The 21217-nt window shown below is 38.5% G+C and overlaps 1 protein-coding gene across 1 annotated transcript in view; it reads right to left on the bottom strand.

Moving 5' to 3' along the window:
* Tbc1d32 (TBC1 domain family member 32) overlaps positions 1-21217 on the bottom strand; it is a 192225-nt gene that overhangs the window by 65750 nt on the left and 105258 nt on the right. The window contains exons 23-25 of the mRNA XM_026787416.1: positions 9481-9603; positions 8338-8446; positions 7532-7625 (exon numbers count right to left, since the gene is read on the bottom strand). Of these exons, the coding sequence (XP_026643217.1) occupies positions 7532-7625; positions 8338-8446; positions 9481-9603 (326 nt within the window). The remainder of the gene's footprint in view (positions 1-7531; positions 7626-8337; positions 8447-9480; positions 9604-21217) is intronic.

Below are 21217 nucleotides of genomic sequence, written 5' to 3' on the forward strand. Positions count from 1 at the left end.
TGAGCTAGCCTCCAGCAGTTCCAGCTATGAGCTAGTCTCCAGCAGTTGCAGCTGTGAGCTAGCCTCCAGCAGTTTCAGACGGCAGCTCCTAACCTGCTAACCTGCACCTGCTTTATGGCCATCACACAATCCCATTTGTCTTCTGAAAGTGAACAGTACACTAGGATAGTTCAGGTATATTCCAAGTATTAATAACTGATAACATATACAATGTAATCTTTGCACTTAATGCTCCATGCTAATATACAAGTATGTGTACATACAACATATACATGTGTGTACACATGCACATGGAAGTTATTCATCAATAGCTTTTATTTTTTATGTTGAGCTTTTTTATTAATTTTATTGATTTTTCTTGAGCTCTACATTTCTCTCTGCTCTCCACCCTGCCTTCCCTCTCCCCTTCAGCCCTCTCCCAAGGTCCCCATGCTCCCAATTTTCTCAGGAGATCTTCATCAATAGCTTTTAAATGGCCACTTAAATTTTAATAATGTTGCATCAAAATGTTCATAAATAGATCTAGGGGGACTAGATAATGTCTCCAAACTCATATTTATAGAGATTAATCATCTCACAGCTTATACTGATGCCAAGAAGCTAACAGGAGACAATTTAACCTGTGAGGAGAGGCTAACTATACCAAGTAGGATAAATCTAGAAGCTGGGAGATAAATGAGGATAATTTTATCATGTGCACATAACTGACATGGATTTTTTTCAACAATGAAATAACATCTTAGAAACTTGTGTGGAACTGATGACTAACCTCACACCTGTCAGAATCAATGAGTCATTCCCTCTGAATCAAAAAGCAAAGAGAAAAACAAAAGACTCCTGCTACTAAAAGGACCTTCTGTCTTAAAGCATGATTAGTTTGAGCACAATATTACAGTTAATGTTTACTTAACTGTTTCAATCACATGAGTTCTGATTTATACCTTTTAGAGCATGAACTTGGATCCATTTTTCTCATTAAGTTCATAAAACTATGATCACCAAACTCATGTCTGAGAAAAAAACTAGACATAATTTTCAGTTCTTTTGGCACATTCTGTTTTTCCCCCTCATCTACAATTGTGGCTGGCACAGATATTAGGAGCATCAGAATGATATACAGAAAATATAAACTTAATATCTCTTTGCAAAATCTCTTCCTGGAGTATCTTCACATAATCACTGCTGCTTAGATCATTTTCTTCTTAATGAGAACCAGTCTTTCTAGGATAATACAGCAGCTACCATGGTTAAATTCGGACACATATTTGGTTCAAACATTTGTGATATTCACAACTAGAAATACAATACAAACAACTTCCAATTATGTGGGAAAATAAGAGGATAAAGGATGCTAGAATGGCAACATACTTCTTAAAACAAAGCATTGCCAGGAGGGTTGTCAGCATCCAGGCACACCGTGGCCCTGCCCCTTAGGAACCTGGCCCAGTGCTTCACACCTCTGTGCATGGCAAGCAGTACCCTGACTTTACACAGATGCAAAGGTCCCTTTAAAAAACAATATTGCCCACCCCCACCCCCCACTGTCTCTTCCCACTGCTCTTCTGAAGAGGCAAGCAGGTCTTTGCCTCTCTCTGTCCCTCTCCCTCTGTCTCTTCCGTACCCTTTACCTTCTCTCAATAAACTCCACACTCACACTCTGTCTGCATGGCGTATTTGTCTTTTACCTGTTTGGGGATCCACTAGAGGCCCCACCTGGTGCCATTTTATAACAAAGGCTATGAGAAAGCCACAAGCCTTTCAGCTATAAGAGAAAGATTCTGCGTACAACAGTAACCTGATCCAGCTTTTCAGAAGCATCATTCAAGATGCCGTGTGAGAACAGACTGAACAGTCAGACTGGCTGAGGCAAGAGAGGTTGTATTTTAGATCTGCAGAGTCAAGAAGACTTACTGTCAGATTACTTGTGGGGCTTAAAGGCAGGGAAAACTCCAAAATAGCCTTTAGGCTTATTGCCTGAAGAAATGGAGGCACAAAAGTTGCCATTTCTGACATGGGGAAGAATATCAAAGGAACGGATTTTAAGAGAGTCAGGAATTGATCGCAGTCATGTTAAGTCTGGTACGCTTACCAACCTTCCTAGAGAGATGTAACAAAAACAGACACAGGAGCCCGAAACTCAAAGTGGAGATAAGAGCCAGAAATGTCAATCTGACAGTCACTGGCATACTGGACAGAACCTCAGTGACAAGACAAACTAAGAACTGCATGACAGAAAAAAATGGCCAGTAAACATGAGCTCACTAAGTAAGTCTAGTCCACAGAAAAGTTGAAGCGTTTAAGAGATGAGAAAGATAAAGTTAAAAAAAAAAAAAGACATATTTGCCATGAATTCAGGAGGAAAACTGAACAGATAAATTTTCCAGAAGACAAGTCAAGTAAATATGTTTCAAAAAAAGAAAGGGCAGCAGAGTGTGTGTGTGGGGGGGGGGAGTACTGGAAAATGGAGAAGGGAGAGGGCAGGGTTTCCTGTGTCAAATAATGCTATTGCTAGGTCAAAATAGGAGGAATACACTGAGGTTGACACTGAGATGGAGTGCTAGGGAGAAAGCATGATGATCAGCTCACAGCTGCATCCAGCAGAAAACAGCATATGGTAAAGAAAATGAAGGATGGAAATGGGATTTCAAATGTACGAATGGGAGAGTTCGGGCTTGGGAAATATCTCAGTTAGTAAAGTGCTCGCCTTGCAAGCCCAAAGACCTGAGAGCAATCTGCAGAATCCACATCAAAAAGCTGGGCACGGTGGAAGGCTTGTAATTCCAGCATCTAGTAGGCAAGTCAGTGGGATGCCTGGAGCTTTTAGGCCATACAGTGTAAGCTACTTGGAAACATATACAGGGATACAGGGACACACACACACGTTTAGATAGATAGATGGATGGATGGATGGATGGATGGATGGATGGATGGATGGACGGACGGACGGACGGACGGACGGACGGACAGACAGACATATATATTCCTTTTGGCTTATGGAAGTGTAGGCTTTAAAAAAGAAAAAAAAAACATCCAAGTTCTGCCACTGTGACAACATGGGTCAACCTCTGAGACTTTATGCTTGGTAAATTAAGCCAGGCAAGGAAAGACAGATACTGCCTGACCTCATTTATTTGTACAATTTAAAAATTTTGAACTCTTAGATGCAAACTGGTGAATAATAGTTATAGGGGTTAGAGGACAAGGGTCAAAGGATACAAAATTTCAGTTGTAGCAAAACTCCAGACATCTGTTTGTGGCCTGAAAATCAGTAGCGGAGGTGTGTCCCTGGAAACCATGGCCACTACAGCTTACATCTCTCTATGTCCCATCCTCCAATTCCAATGCCCCGATCTTATCTCCAGCTTGGTAGCAGATCAACTGCTGCACTCTCTCCACCCTCTCTGCCCTGTTCCGAAGGGACTAAACAGACCATCTTCTTTTGTCCCACAAATATTTCTGGTCTGCAAATTTGTCTCACCTGCCAACACTCAGGGAAGTCTCTCCCTGGAAACCCGTTGGCCATGCAGACCAGGGAATCACACTGGCAATCTTCTCTCTCACACCTATCGTCAATTCCAATTTCCCCTTATCACTGTCACCCCTAGCCCTGCAGCAGAGCACCTGTGGTGTCCTGCACTGCCAGCCCTGCAGGAGAGCACCCACGGTGTCCTGCACTGCCAGCCCTGCAGCAGAGCACCCGCAGTGTCCTGCATTGCCAGCCCTGCAGCAGAGCACTCGCAGTGTCCTGCATTGCCAGCCCTGCAGCAGAGCACTCGCAGTGTCCTGCATTGCCAGCCTGCAGCAGGGCACCTGTGGTGTCCTGCATTGCCAGCACTGCAGCAGGGCACCTGTGGTGTTCTCCATTGCCTCTCTCCCTTCACTCCCTGTGGACTCTACAGTCCCAGCAGTCCCAATGTTTTCCCATCCTATAGACCCTTTTAGCACTCTGCCTTCTAGCCAACCCCCATTACTGCTAGTTAGCTTCTAATACCTAGAACTGAGAGGGGGTGAGAGAAAACTCTTAAAACACTTTTAATGGAAATGTAAACTGGTACAGACACTATAGAAATCACTCTGGAGGTGCCTCTAAATGCTACAAACATAGCTACCATATGATCCAGCTATACCATTCCTGAGTATATACCTATAAGAATCTAAGTCCGCATATTACTGACTTAGATACTGTATATCCATTTTTACCACAGCAACATTCACAGAAGCCAAGACAGAGAACATACATACCCACCAATAGAGAATATATACACAATGGAGTTTTACTTAACCACAAAGAGAAAGAAAACTAGGTCATTTACCTAGAAGAGGAGACCATCATGGTAAGTGAAATATACCAGACAAAGAAAGCAAGTATCTCATTTTATCTTATATGTAGAATTTAGCTTTTTTAAAAAAGACAAGAACGTACAGAGAAAGCTACTTGGAAGAGGAAGGAGACCAGAATGGAAGAGAAATCAAGGGGAGGGATGAAAACTATCACAGCCCATAATAGGTATTTATGACTATGTCCTAATGAAAGTGATTATGTTGTTCAATTAATACATATTTATAAAACCTGTGGCAATTATAGGAGCATATGATGAAGGCTGGAGAATGAATTTCATCCAACTATGCTGTAGATGTTGAAGTCATCCTCCCAAAAAATAGAATATATTCACACATATGTGTGATAGGGTCCTCCCGAAAAATAGGGTCTTCCAGAAAAATAGAATATATTCACACATATGTGTATTGTGTGTATATTTATCTTTCCTTGTCTGGCTTATTTTACTCAACATCACACACACACACAATTTATCATAAGAATTGTTTCAGGAAATTATGTATGCCCTGTAGGTTCACAGGATATAGATCTTAAAAGGAGAGAAAAGGAAGAACTGTGCAGAGCACTCTCACTGAGGGGAAGCAAGGAGGACGTGCAATTGGCTTCTGCAAATGAGCCAAGGCACTTGTTCCTTCACAGTCCTGACTGGAGGCCTGAACGGGCACACGGGCAGTCAAAGGAGCTGATAGGAAATAGTACCACATAGATGCTCTCTATCATTTCTATTACAGCAAAGGAAGAAGGGTGGTGATTATCTGAGGAAGGACGGCAAATGGGAAGGTTCAAGGAGAGAAGAGTTTTTAGAACACTCTTCTAAAGGAAGAGAAAAGTAAGCTGACCTGGAAACACCCCACCACAGCCTGGCACCTTCGGGACAGAACAGGAATCCATCGTTGCTCTTGTATAAATCACTTCTGAACACAGTAGACACACTTCCATGAGGACGGATTCCTAGGAACTGATGGATGTTGTCCTCCTCTGTAATGGTTGCTGCCTGGTAAGCTATGGCTATGCTACTCAGCAACTGCAACTCTGCCATTATCAACCACTGCTAGGCCGAAAGAGCCGCAGCCTGCGGAAACTCTGTTCCCTCAGGCACCAACTCTTTCAAAGCTACTAAAAGAATTTATCCAGATTTCTGTACCACTAGAAAACTCAAGATTTAATGGTTAAGGTAGAATCCTGCTACCCAGAGAGGCTGAATAGCAAGCAGCTCACACAACTCACCTCCTTGTATCTCCCAAGAAGGCCTTGTGAGGTTCCCCCCTCATTATAAACCCTTCTCCACCTGGCCCCTCTCTACAACTTCCTGTCAGCTAGTCACTGCCTCAGCCTCTGGAGAGCAGGTGAATTTTATTTAATCAAACACATCTTTGCATCATGAAACAAATGTTCCAGAGCATAAAGAAAAGTAATACGTCTTAAAATAATATTCTACAACAGAAGGATATTTTTATGCTTGGGAAATATCGATTCATAATACAATTTCTATTTTCATTTCCCTTGTTCAGGTTACCAAAATATTTTGAAGAAACAAATTAATAAAGTGGAAATCAGCTAATAAAACTGACAATGACTATGTTACTCAGAAACATAGCAAAGAAACGCTTTCTCCAACGAAACTTAGCAAAGGAGACAGTGTTAAACATGTCAAGGAAAACTGACCAAAAAATGGTTGAGGTACTGAAAAAAAAAATACGGGTATTGTTGCATTATTTATAAGTGATGTCATTTATAATTCCCAGGTAAGCTCCTTGCACTCAGTACTCATGAAACATACATTAGGGAAACAAGCAAGCAGGGTAACAAATGTTGAAACCTAAAAGATGAAAGATAGAGTATAAACAGTCTGATGGAAAGACTTGGAGCTGAGTAGGAAGATGAGAGCAAACACTTGAAAATGGTCTGGGTTCACTGCAGGATGGGAGTAAGTATGAAAACATCCAAAGGGCACCCCTGAAAAAAACCTCTTCCTGAAAAAGATATAATTCTACTCCCAAGTCTCTGAGAAAGTGATAGATTTTGTCATGCAGGAATGGAACACCAAAGCCTAAATTTTAAAGTGCACTAAGTGACTGTGAAATCAATCTCTTACACATGATTTCTGTCCAATGTAAGCTCGACGGGATTATAAAAGACGGGATGGTGAGGTGAGAATTGACTTCTAAACTTTATGAAAAGTCTGACAGTGGACCCTCACAATCATGTAGGAATTCCTTGGCCTGGGAACTCTTAGCATAGCCCCTGGCAGTGTGTGACGTGATCCTACATTGAACTTGGCTCCTCCATAGGAGTCTCCCCTCCTCTCTCTGCTGATTTCACCTTCACAACGCACACACAGCTCAAACTCCCAGTTCCTTGCATTGAACTTATTTCTTTCAGTTTTCCTGATGGCCCCTCTTCCAAAACTGCCGACCTATTGCTCAGAAGATGATGACGAAAGCCACACTGCTCTTTCTACACAAGATGTTGTTTGGTAAGGTAGTTGGCTTATATACTACCCTAGCAAGCTAATTTGCTATTTTACTCATGTCACACTGGATAACTAAACAACTATCTATTCAAAGGTGGATAAAATACTTCCCAGTAAAACTCAGACCTTAAATCCACAGGGTTTATATAACACAGCAGTCGTTTAAAAAATACCTTAGTGAATAAAGAAAACTTCTACATGGGCAGAATTTAACTAGTCAGGAGCTACTGATTCAGTTTCCTAAAAGAACAAGTTTGAAAGATGTATTTATTTTATGTGTACGAGTGTTTTGCCTGCATGTACCACATGTGTGTCAAATGCCCTGGAAGCCAGAAGTGGGAGCCAGAGACCATAGACCTGAAGTTACAGATGGTTGTGAACCACCCTATGGGTGCTGGAAAATGAACGGGTCCTCTGCAAGACCAACAAATGCTCTTAACTTCTGAGCCATCACTGCAATCACTACTAATTCAGGCTCAAATAAAACATCTATTTTATTTTACTGAACAGACTTATAAGACCTTTGCTCCAGGTAATACTTGTTTGCCATCATACAGATACTAACTAAACAAACAGGAGGGAACCTGCACACTCAGAGGAAATGGGCAGAATGTTGTCCTCCACACATGCTGATTGAAAATCTGCACTTACTGTCCTTACAGTCTACTTCTGAAATTATAAAGAGAACACTGGAGTACCGTTTGGTAGAAAAGACTTACCTTGCTTCATATCAGCACTTCGTGGAACTGCTGACAAATAGCAGTTTGGCAATGGATACGATGAGAACATTGGCCAAGGATATGGGTCATCCCCCTACAAACACAACAACACAGGAAACTTCAGGAGGAGGGTTAAGATACTAAACTTCCATACTTTCTGGAATATTGTTCATTTAAATTGACATTTTTGTTCATACTTTTTTGTCCAATTATCAAGTTATTTGCTACTAGAATACACTATTCCTAAAAGGCAATAAGCAAATGTGATTAATAAAAATTTTAAACAAGTTGGACTACGATAACTTACTCTTGTGATTTGAACTGATAATGATGGATTTACCTTTTTCATGAAAGGGAAAAATATAATCTTCAAAAGGCATTTCCCCACCCCCAAACTACTTTTCTTCTGCCAATCATATCTAGCTCCTCTTTTCCAGGGTGGCACTAACAGAAAGGAAGTTCTCAACAGCTACACTCTATAAGGACCCCACATACTCCGTACTGCAAAACATAAATAACACGACAGTGAAGGGTCAGGAAAGAGAAAGACTTCAGAACGCAAATACTCAAGGACACTCAGCAGAAAAGTCTGTGATAAAACAATAATCTATGGCTCCTGGACACTCAACAGCAACTCATAAGCTCTTGAAGGCATCACTGCTGTTTCATTTTGAATGTGTTCACCTGTTTTATAAGCTTGTCAAGCAACACAAATCGACCACTGTACGTAGAAACTTGGGAAATGTTGTTTAGTGCCACTTCCGTTGTTTATTTCACTTTAAAACATCTCAAAACATTGCACGCACCTTCTCAAGCATCCTTGGAGGTAGAATCCGCTCCAAGGGTCCACCAATGAGATTAATCCTTACAAGAACATGATTTCTCTCGACTGACAAACCATCAATTATAAAGTCCCTGAAAGAGAATATGCATCAGTTTTGCTGTCTCCTTAATTGAATATGGTTTGATTTTTAAATCATGTCACTAGATTGCAAGGAGAAAAATAAAAGACAACAAAACAAACAGAAACGAAAGGTATCTGCAGAACACACTGGTCATCGGAATATTTACAATACAGAAGGCACCGGCCTTTTTTTTATATCGTCAATTTTCATTGCTTCAAAAAAATACTAAGACAAAGGGTATTTCCTTAATGAATAATCCTGTGCTTACAAAAACAAGATTAGGACATGTCTTATTTCTGAAGTAACGTAACCATCTTTAGAAAAGCTCCTGCTAGACTGGAGAGGTGGCTCAGTCATTGAAGACTAAGATTGTAACTAAGGCGACACAAGCTTCTCTATGATCTGGAGTCAGTGCCCAAGTCCACAACACACAAGTTGCTGAAGAGCAGTTTCGTTTCTAATGCTGCTCTTTTCCTTCTATACCAAACCTCAGCATCAAATGAAACGGCCTGGGAAGGAGGGAGGTGAACTGCTATGTTCTGGATTACAGACACGAGAGCAATGGCAGATGCTGAATGTGTATTCTATAAATGTCAGCCAAACTGAGGTAATGACAACTGTGATTTATTAGTAGGAAAATAAAAATGATCAAAACCTCACTTGGCAAATAATTATAATGCATGACTATAAACTGACATAATTAGGAAATTGGGGACAGAATGGCTCTAAGAGAGATGTAAAATCAAGCATTTTTACTCAAAGGGTCACTGTACGAAATGATGTGAATTTAAAATTGGAATGACTTTGTGAAAAACTAAAGAAAAAGTCCTAAGACAAAAGGAACAAATGATAAATGTAGCACTCTCCAAAAATATACATCATTATCTTCCTGGGACATTCATGCTCAAATGGATTTTTACTCTGTCATTTAAATGCAGTAATTCAGACAATATAAAAGTTATACAGAAAATTCATTTCAAATCATTTGTAAGGCAAACTGCTAATAGTATCACTCTAATGACACCTTTTGCTTTGTTTCCTGACCTGTGGTTCTCCGAGGTCTCAAAGGTATTTTCTTCCTGAGCACGTAGTAACATGTTGGATACTTGATACTGAGCCTCCAGTAAGAGAAGAGCATCCAGATCACAGCACACCACACTTAATAACCTACGTGAGAAGAACAGCAGTAACCATGTGAAGTACAGTGTGGACATTCTTAAGATTTCAAAGTAAAACCTGAGCCTTGAGATCCCAATCTCATAAACATGCCTACACACTTATGTCAAGTTTGTTTTTATTTTCCGACAGTCTCACTCTACAGCCCAAGTCAGCCGGGAACTCATTCTAAAGCATAAGACAGTCTCAGAGCCAGGCAGTGGTGGTGCATGCCTTTAATCCCAGCACTTGGAAAACAGAGATAGGCAGATCTCTGTGAGTTCGAGGCCAGCCTGGTCTACAAGAACTAGTTCCAGGACAGTTAAGACTGTTACACAAAGAAATACTGTCTCAAAAGCCGGGCGGTGATGGCACACGCCTTTAATCCCAGCACTTGGGAGGCAGAGGCAGGCAGATCTCTGGGAGTTCAAGGCCAGCCTTCAGCTTTGCAAGTGTGGAATTATAGGCAATAGCTACCACACTGAATTCTCACATATATTTTTAAATATTTAGAGTTGTAACATCTGCTTCAGAAGTTATTTTTAATTTTTAATCCAGACTTTTCAAACTTGCATCAATAACATCATGAATATGAGACTATTCTTCTTAGGCAGGCTCATGGTAGGTGCCTGTAATCCTGCACCCAGGAGGCTGAGACAGGAAGACTGCCATAAATTCAAGGCCAGTTTAGAAAACAGAAAAACCTGTCTAAGAAAAATAACAAAAACAACAAATACTTAAAGATTAAATAACTGTTACATAAAGATTCATCAGGGAATGTTAATGAGTCCATTAAAACTACAAATTACCATAAAGTTTCTCTCAATAATTAATTATAGAAGGAATGATGAAACAGTAATTTTACCACTAATCTAAAAAAATGGCAATATTAAAGTGGCAATATCAAAATTGATTTTATGGAAATGAAAAGCTTAGAATACAAGATGGAAACCTCAGAAATCAGTGTCTCAATCAACCCATATCAGAGAAACTTCCTCTTTCAATAGATGAGAATCAACACAGAGACCAACAACTAGGCAATGTTCAGAGAGTGGGAGACTTTGGGGAACTCAATTCTAAATGTATGTCTCCATCAAATCGTTCCCTTGAAGGCTCAGGGATCTATGGAAAATAGGAGGCAGAAATACTGCAAGAGCCACTGGTGATGGATGACCCCAAGGCCACATCAGGACCGATGGTACACACATGAACTCACAGAGACTACGGCAGCATGCACAGACCAGCAGAGGTTCCAGCCAGCACTGAGATGAGGAAGTAGACAAAGACTCCCACCCCAACCAAGAAGTTACCTGCATTTGATACCCATGGGCAAAGGGGAGATCAGTTTTCTCTGACGATGCATCACTGGGTATACCAACCACACTTCAAGGCAGGCCTCATGCCCAGGAAGAGTTGGCCAACACAAAATAGACTCCATGTTTTGTTGTATGCTTTTTACATATTTTGTTTCGGTTTAGGTTTTCTGTTTTTATTTTGTTTTGTCTGATTGGTTGTTGTTTTTAGTTTATCTGTTTTAGATCTTTGGCTTTTGAGGCAAGGAAGAGATGAAGAGATGGAACATAAAGTTGGTTGTATAGAGAGGTGGGGAGACCTGGGAGGAGGTGGAAAAAAGGAAAGAATATATACCGGAATCCCATGGTCCTGGAAGGGATACCTACTAATGAGTTTTTGGCCTGATAGATACCCAAAGTTTCCCAAAATAACATAGAATATTGATGTAGTATGACTGGTATGTGTAGGTTCACTTAACTATTACTACCTTTTCATAGCTTTAGAAATCAAAGATTTCAGATTTGGGCACAACTACATGTTTTACCTGTTCAAAGCATACATAAATAAATTAAGATTTTTATCAAAAATAGCCATTTGATGACACTGTCTAGATCCGGGCTACGTTATTTCAAAGGATATATAAAACCAAAGCAAATCAACCCCAACAATTTAGAAAAAGGTTCCGCTCAGTTTACAGACGTCGAGGTGAACTGCTATTACCATTTAGATTCAGTGCAGACAGAAGCAAGGGGAAGACTAGGCATCTAGTTAATTAAAGTTTGTGCTGCTCAAAACCAAAATCACGGAGGAGGAGGAAGAGTGCACAACATAAAGTTTTAAACACAAACAAGCTCAAAATCAGCCAATGGCAGAAAAAAACAGCACAAACAGCAAGTAAGGAGATGTGCAATGGGGAAAAGGCTCTTCTCTTGAGGACCTGAGTTAAAACCCTGGAGCCTATGTGAAAACCAAAACCAAACAAACAAAAAAGATAGTGGTTGTGCCTACAACGTGGTAGGGCCTGAAGAGAGAGAACTAGAACAACATTCCTGTAAAACCCTTGAGAGGAGCTTCATTAGAAGAGCTGCCATGTATAACATGACAGGCAGCCTGAAGAAGAAAGAGAACCTTTAGTGAAATCCCCCAAACTTTCCACCTTTTACAGTTTTCATAGGATGGCGATAAATTCTCCATCACGTGATTTGATCTGTCACAGCCTTTATGCCAAGAAGCTGGGTACACAGCGGTAAGATCATAAATTTGTTGTACACACACAGAGGTTAGGGGAAGCTGGTTTTGTGTTCCTATCCCACTCATAAACACTAACCTTTACAGCAGAGGCCTGTCAGCTACAGAGCGGTGTGGCTGAGAGGCAGGTAGAGGAGGGTCTGTAATCTAACAAAGCCATGGGAATTCCTACTGGACTGAAGACATCGTGTAAAAAGAAGAATCAAGAATGATAGAAGATCTCTAGGTCAAACAAGCAAGAGGAACTTGTCATCAACAAATAACACACACACACACCAAAATAAAAAGATTTAGACAGAAACTAGCCAATCTCTTTCTTCTCTATGCCTACTAAGTCACTGAACTGATGATAAAAATGATCATCACTGGCTCTCTAAATTAATATTTAATATGAGAGGGGTCTTGGTGGGCTGTGAGGTAATTTGTATAAATGGAGAAACTCTATTTATGAACAAATTCGTAACTGAACCAAATTCTCATTAGACGATGAAGAATCAAGACTACCAGATGATGAAAGTTTTTTTTAAATCATGCAAACACCAGTAATACTTGAAAGTTAAAAAAAATTTAACTGCACAGTAAATCAAAAGAATGTCATACTCAACCAAATACAGTTCATTATGGGGAGAAAATAGCAAATGTATTATTAAAGTCTGCTTTATGATGTAAATGACATGAATATGTAACCCAGTAAAAATTATGCCATCATTTAACAACATTCCCATCAGGGTCACAAGAAGACAACAGTCCACTCTCCCCATTTTTAAGAAAAGGGGGGAGTTTTATTCTTTTCAAAGTTCTAAGAATTTACAAACAAGAACGTTTTGCTGTGAAACATCAATGAGGTAATAATGGTGGCCTAAGACTCACTCTAGAGCAGGCTCTGCTAAGCCCGGCTTCCCCAGGTTCTGACAAGATCTATCAACCTTCTGCCAAATCCAACTGAAGGTGGAGAAGAAAGCCTTGGGAAAGGCAGATGGGCATGAATATTCCCAGCCATTCGCATTTAACACTGAAAGCAAGACTAGGTACCCACAAGACAGAAAATAAAAGGAATTCAAGGCAGCCCAGAGCATCACCTTTCCTTCCATCTACTGCAAGGAACCGAATGGCTGGCTTCTAAAAAGAAAAGACAGAGGCCATGCCTGATGCCCCCTTGGGGCTTGATTTATTAATTCTATCTGATAGATAAATATCTAGAGAAGGGGCACAGAATAGCTATGATGACCCAAGGACAAAATATTAAACTCCCTAGAACATGAGGATCTTTGTACTGATTTTTAAATTGTTTACTTAATGTCTGAGCATGAATAGCATGATTTTATAATTATAAATTCATGTCCAAGTATCATGTAAAATAATCATCTGTATGTTCTCTCTACTTGTACATATGCATAGTATCAATTTTGTACCGGTGTGTGGCTTTCAGTGTGTGTTATCTCCAAGAACAAAGAGACAAACTGCCATCATCAGATGTTGCTTGTGCTTATGGAGACTTGGCAAATAAAACACAGAGACTATTAACAATGTTTTAACTTCCTAACATAGGCAACAGGCATTTAATGTTATCTAGAAAAGAGGTAAGTATTCTTATTTGATTATAAGGGTGCTTTCACAGTCTGGATGCTCCTTCTGCATCACTCATCATTTCCAAAATTAGTCCATTTCACCATCTATAGCCTGGTGAGTTACAGACATGGTAAGGTCTTGACTGGTGAGTTACAGAAACTATAAGGTCTTGAAAGAAGGTTGGAGAATAGGGCCATGGGCAGATACATCTAAAACAGTGAAGTACAAAAGTGGCTGCTACAACAGAGGAGGAGAAATGGATCGCTGTGGGATATCAACTAATGTGATCTGAAAAGAATCTTGAGATGGCAACAAGTCAACAAAGAACAAAATAAGTCACAGCACTATGAGGGAAAAGTGTCCCAGTCAAAAGAGCATACGGCTTAAATGCCCCTATGAGGGGAGCATTTATAGCACAATGGAACAAGTGTAAAGGGGCCAAAGTAGGCAAAGTGGAACAAAAAAGGAAAGGAAAGGAAAGGAAAGGAAAAGAAAGGAAAGGAAAGGAAAGGAAAGGAAAGGAAAGGAAAGGAAAGGAAAGGAAAGGAAAGGAGAGGCGACCGAAGGAATAGTAGGGCTTCAGATAGCCAGATAACATCAGTAACCATGATAGTTCCAGACTTGTCTACTGTAACCCATGTGTAAAATTCTAAAACAAAGGAAAGAATTAAAATAAAAATGTAATCAGTAGACAGAATTCTAAACACCCCTAACACAAATAAATGATACATGGTTCAAGTTGGACACAGCAGTTTCCCTGATCTGACATTATATATTGTATAATGCATTAAAGTACACACATTACCCCATAAATGTGTATGAGTAAAATGTAGAATATTTAACATATATATAAGTATTTATTTAACATATAAATAAGTATATTATATATTAACAACATGGGTTATCTGCAAAAAAAATAAAGTAATGTAAGACACTGCAGTTATAACGTAGAAATAACTCTGGTTGCTATTATACAATAGTATGAAATTAGGTAGAGACAGATGTGTAGAAATCAGTTAAAATGATATTATCATAATTTAGATAAGAAAGTGTTTTAAAGTAGTATACTGTAAGGGTTAACTTAACAAAAGAGCATCTTTCATAGATGGGTCTCACTCTTCCCATGATGCTCTTCAGGTGAGTGCAGACAGTACCTGTAATCTCCCTCTAGCCACTGAGTATGTTAGAAAGAGTTGGCCAGATATTCTGAGTGGTATGATGTGATACAGTGTTACATGGCTTAGGACCTGTCCCGTATACATTCTACCCGCCCATTAGTCATGCCATAATTGGTTTGGTTCTTAGATCAATTGTCAGGTATCATAGTACCTGTGTTGAAGCTCCACTTACAGAGTAGCTCAACTGTGGTCATCACATTTCCCCTCAGCAGAGAGGTATGATATCTGACCTTACATTATTATAAGAATGGTCAGAGAGGCACAATGGCATATTTCAAGAGACGGATAGCATTCAAATACATCTTGAAGTATATAATTAAAATTACTCAATCTCATTACTATTAATCTCTTATAATTAATTTATAAATAAAATATTTATCATAGCATAAAAAGTATAGCATGCATAGGCTTTCCTGCACATCCTGGCATGTAGCCCCTGAGGATGGAAGGAGCCACAGTAGAAACTCCAAGGTCAATACATAAGCAACTAAAAGTTTGATTCTGTCATTCAGTTGATAGGAAAAAAAACACCTAGAAATTAGAGGAGAAAATTTACACACACACACTTACATACATGTGTGTGTGTGTGCATGTGCTTATATCTACATATAGGAGAATTATGTAGGGAGGCCAGTAGGTTAATACTTTGAAAACCCAATACATTTATTTATACTATCAACGGTCAATTAAACATCACCGTGAAAAAAGAAAGCATATAATGTCTTTTAAGACATGAAAAGCGTAGGATTTATATGAAGACAGCTATTAGCATAAGACTGAAGAATGTAAGTATTACAGTAAGTGGGTACAGATCCTACCTGCAGGCTAAATTTAGCAAAAAATGTGAATTCAATTTAAATATATTATAATCAAAACTACTGTCACTATGGTAACAGTGAATTAAAATAATTTTAAAGAATTAATCAAATAATTTATATATTTTTATAACCCTTATAAAGTGCTTACTGTTTTCCAATACTGGGAGAGGTGTACCACATTTCACTTAGTGCTAACTCTACAAATAAGTCACTGTCAGCATTTCACCCATCAGGAACCAGGAGCAGAGATGTTAAGGATCAGGGCTCATATCAATTTTGCAATCAGTCACTCACAGATTCAACCACTTACTGTAGTATACATGATTCATAAAACCCTATAAGATGAAAACAAGTCTCCCAAAGCTGTAAAATGGAGAAAACTATAAAACTTTAATGAGTATAATTAAATAATACTTAATGGAGATTTAATTAAATATAGTATGTTTATAGATTAGAAAATTTTGTATTATAAAGAAGTCAATTCATTCAGTATTGATTACAGAATGATCACAATGATAATTATAATCCCAGTAGGGGTCAGAGTGACAAGCTGATTTTAAATTTCATGTGGCAAGAAAAGGTCGGGAAAGGAAGCAGGGTAAACAAAACAAACAAACAAACAAAGGTCTTTCCTTACCACTACTTATAACTTAGCACAGAGGCACAACAACTAAAACTACTGGATACTTACACAAAGATAAACTAGAGTGTCGTTGAATAAAATAGGAAATTTTAAAAGACCTTTGCCTTGTCTGAGAATTATGTGACCACACATACACAGATATGCACACATATATATGTAACTCATGTTTTACATGTTGTATGAATTTTTAACAACATCCCAAACAGGAAAAACCATAAATATATATTTAATGGCACAATATGTAGCCAAAACATGACATACTTATATAATTGAATAGCATATAATTAAATTAAATTATAAATATATGTAATATTAATTTTAACAACAATGTTGCATAGAAAAAGTCAGATACAATAGGATATACAGTCTAAGCTACCATTTACATAAACCTCACGAAACAAATTAAAATGTTCTTTAGCAATGCATTTCTAGACAACAATAGTAAAAATTATTTAAATACCATAAAAATCAAAATAATAGAACCATTGGAGGTAAATGCAGCAATGAAAAAACAAAGTCCAATAGTGCTAGTGAGTTCTTACTTGATTAGGATTGCTTGGGTAAGTGGTCTATAACAATTTATTAAACTGCATGTTCAAATTTTATTTAATAATTATGTTTTAATATTTCATTAAAAATAAGTGCTATGCTACAGTGGATAATGAGGAAGAGTATATCATTATAGCCATATGTGACTCATAAACAGATGCAGAATACTAATAGGGGAGTACATTTTAATGATGATGCATACAGATTCTTGCCAGACTTGATATCAGCCAATGCCATTTGCTCCTTAATTATGTATTCATCTAATAAACAAATCTTAATGGCTCACTAATTATACTAGCATATTTGTATAAAACAGCAGATATACTAAACATAGAAGGGAACAGCACTTAAATAAAATAATATTATTTTTGCCAATGTGATATTAAATCAAAGTTAACAATGTAAATAAAAATAGACATGTTATTTTAGCATTCTCTCTGTATAGAAAACCAAAAAAATGACTAGCAAATATATTTCAAATCTTACATATGAGATTTATAAGCAACAAACCACCAGGTTTCCAATTCAAATTAGGGGGAATGCTTCTTTTAGGTTTAAAGCAACAAGGTTATATTCAAAAATATTTTTTAGGAATGAGATCCTGCCAAAAACAACAAAACTATTCAGAAACTCACCAATTACCTTTCTTAAATCTGAATTCACTGGCAAATCATAAAAAATTGCAGAACTTCTTAGAATAAAAATAATACAAAAAAATCCATTTAAAGTAATGTTATATAATGTTATCAACTGCAAATTAAACTTGAGTCTTAGAAGGGTGTATATATAAGGAGTCCTCACATGATTAGGAAGAAAGGGACTGCTGCCCCCACAAAACCATCTTAGGCAATGTCTTATTATGTCACTTTTGTTGAGAGAAACTTTTAGATACCAGAAGACAGACAGTGACTAAGCAAAAACCTTAGCTATTAATGTATTCTCTATTTCAAACAACACAAAACAGGGTACAAATAAGGCACTAAATTATGACCTTGTGGTTCCCAAGAAGCCAGAGAGTCTAGTACTCTTGGGAGTGTGAGTTGCTGAATGAAGGTGATAAACACAGAAGCGCTTGTTTGCCTATGGAAAATCCTTATTAAGCATGCCATGAGCCTAAATGTGGAAAACCCAAACCCTTTTGTCACTAGAAGAGCATCTGGAGAGCTGTGGAAATGCCCAGGAAAATGGCTAACCTCAGCTGAATCACGCTTCCTGACAACATCCCAAAATGACCTGCGCACCTCACCTTGGGTACCAAAGGTTGCTTCCTCATCTCCATTAGACACTGAAGCACCCATAGAGGTCTACTCTTTATACAGTCCTCAAAATAATTATATTTTTTTCTCCCTAGCTGTCAAAGGCAGTCTTTTTATAAAGAAAAACAGAAATCTCTAAAGTATATTCCAAAATATAACAGTCCCAATTCAAGAGCCATATTTGTACCTACTGGAAAGGAAGGGAGAAATACAAGGTGTCAATGAGCAGCCAGAGGTTTTCCTAAGACTCCTTGTACAAGCAGAAGATAGTCACATCTTATTATTGCTCAAAACCGTGTTACATGCTAAAAACAGATATGTGCTGCAGTAAACAAACTTCTCATACCCAACTGGGGAACTGGGATATCTGCCCAACCTACTCAGTGCTAGGTTTTCCTATGCCCAGTTAAAACACATAACACATCTGTTCATCATGAGCAATGAAATACATTATCACATAAGCTCTCTTTACAAGAATGTGTCAGTGCAGTTTATATAATTGCACTGCTGACTTGGTCAATATATATACCAGAAGGTATGTGCTTCCACCGAGCATGGACAGTAATGAAGCTACCATATTTTCCAAATTTAGAGCAAGACAGTCTCAAATGTGGTCCCACCTAAGAGGCCATCATGAAGGACTCTTCTAATGTTAACACAATAGCAACTGAGTGAGGAAGAAGTACCTTCCTCTAAATATCTCAATAGCTAGAGGGTAAGAGATGTTTAAAAACTGAGAGGCTAACCATCTCAGTAAAACCTCCAACTACTATTGGCAAAAAAAAAAAAAAAATGTTTAAATAGTAACCCGAAAATGCTTCATAAGATGCTGAATCTACTGGTGCTTACCACCAAGACAGCAGTGTGATGTGTAATTTTTACCTCTTTGACCTTTGAAAATGGCAGGTACTGTTTGTATGACTCTGAACTACGTATCAACTCTGCCAGTTCTGTGGGACCCAGGGCAGAAATAAAACCTGACTCTCAGTAGCCACATCCTGCGTAAGTCGGGTTTCTAAGTCAACAAACTCAACACCAGTCCACGTTTCAGTGGCAGACTGAGGACTACCAGGATATCTGGAAAAAGAAACGCCAAGAACTGCACGCAAGCTCCTAGAATTTTCCAGTAAATACACTTGCTTTTGTTTTTTTTTTTTTAATCAGATTTTGTTCTTATTTTGACAAAAATAACTGTGTGTTCTCATGGGGTCCTTCTGTCCACCATCTCATTTGGGCAGGCTCCAGGAGAGCAGAGGAAAAGTGACCCATCACAACGGGTTAACTTTGCTGCCTTTGCAGAAGCAAACAGTCCTTTACTGAGAATTCATGTAAATGAATTCATTCATCTCACCTGCTTGGTGCTTGAGCCTTTCAGTCACAGGGGTCTCGTACTTCCATGGTTAGGTTTAGTTCTAGCTTTCTTGTTTTCTTTTCTTTTGTTTTTTTTTTCTTTGTGATTTCTTCCTAACACTTTTACTTCTAGTACATAAGAAAGGCACTGATTTCTGAACAGTTAATTTAAAATCATTCTACTTTACTAAAAGTGTTTATCACTTCTTATTTTTCTGTAGATCTTTCAAGATCACTTAAGTATAGGATCATTTTATCTGCAAGACCAACCATAATTCATGAGAATTAATATTGCAAAACTGCCTCTATTGACAAAAGAAATCTCCAGATCCAGATAACCATCACAGAAATTCCAATGACCTTCTTCACAGAAAAATCCACACAAAGCTACAAGCAAGCCATCATAAAATGTAGATGTACCACTCCTGGGAATATATCCAAATAAATCTAAGTCAGAAAACTACAGCAAAACCAATTCATCCATTTTCACTGTAATATTCACAATACCCAAGTCATGGAACCAGCCTCAGCAAAAGTTACCAGGTAAGAAATGTAGATGAACACACATCTGGAATTTTAAGCAGCCATTAAAGAAAGAAAGAAAATACATCATTTGCAGAAAAAATGGATGCAACTAGAGATGGTGCTAAGTAAAATAAACTATACTCAAAAAAATGTTGTCTCTTAAATGTGGATCCCAGGGTATACTTTTATATTTATATATTCTCTGTGTGTGTGTGTGCGTGCATGTGTGTGTGTCTGTTGTGTGTGTGTGTGTGTTTTGGGTAAAAGGGATAAATGAGAAGAAATAATCTGGGAATGGGAAGGAGTGGGAAGGGGGAAAAAGATGAGGATAGAGGGATGAATATGGTCAAAGCACATTAGGTAACTTAAATCAAAACAGCTTCATCATCAATAGGCCAGGCAGTGGTGGCACAGGCCTTTAATCCCAGCACTCAGGAGGCAGAGAAAGGCAGATTTCTGTGAGTTCGAGGGCAACCTGATCTACAGAGCTAGTTCCAGGACAGCTAGGGCTGTTACACAAAGAAACCCTGTTTCAAAAAACAAAAACAAAAAAAAAAAATAAAAAAAACCTCCCCCCCCAAAAAAAACCCTCATCACTAAATATGATGAATATACCAAGAAAAATGTGGATTACTCTCAGGGAGCCCTCTATTTACCTTCCCATTAATCGTCACTTTTTATTTTTCATTTGCTCTGCTGTATGAAAATTTCATGTGGGTATATGATATAGATCCATTACTCGCTCCACAATATCCCCCTTACCTCCCTCTTTCCTGTCAAGCCCCCATCCCTACCAGCCCCTTCCTAGATTCATGGCTTTTGTTTTGTGATTTATTTAATCAGATCCTTCCGTACACCCATAGATTTGGAAACTATTCACTGAATCCTAGTGGAGTTACCATCGTAATACATCTTATAATGATTGGATACTGAGCCCCTGACCATTCATTCCAGTCATCAGCCATGGCCCATAAAGCTGCAGAATTAATACCTAAATGCTTATCTTTCCAACAAAGTAAATTAGTGATATTATACTTGAAGATTCCCCTCTTAGAAATCTACATAGTCAAAAGAGCAGCAGTTGGAGGTACAGCACATGGTAACAACTAGAGCCAGACTTAGTAATGTTTTCTTCTGTGGCTAAAGAAAATTTCACATAAACTAATGAAAGACCCCCATACTTGAAAGACCCCCATG

This window comes from Microtus ochrogaster, linkage group LG9 (assembly GCF_000317375.1).
Source record: "Microtus ochrogaster isolate Prairie Vole_2 linkage group LG9, MicOch1.0, whole genome shotgun sequence".
Taxonomy (NCBI): Eukaryota; Metazoa; Chordata; class Mammalia; order Rodentia; family Cricetidae; genus Microtus; species Microtus ochrogaster.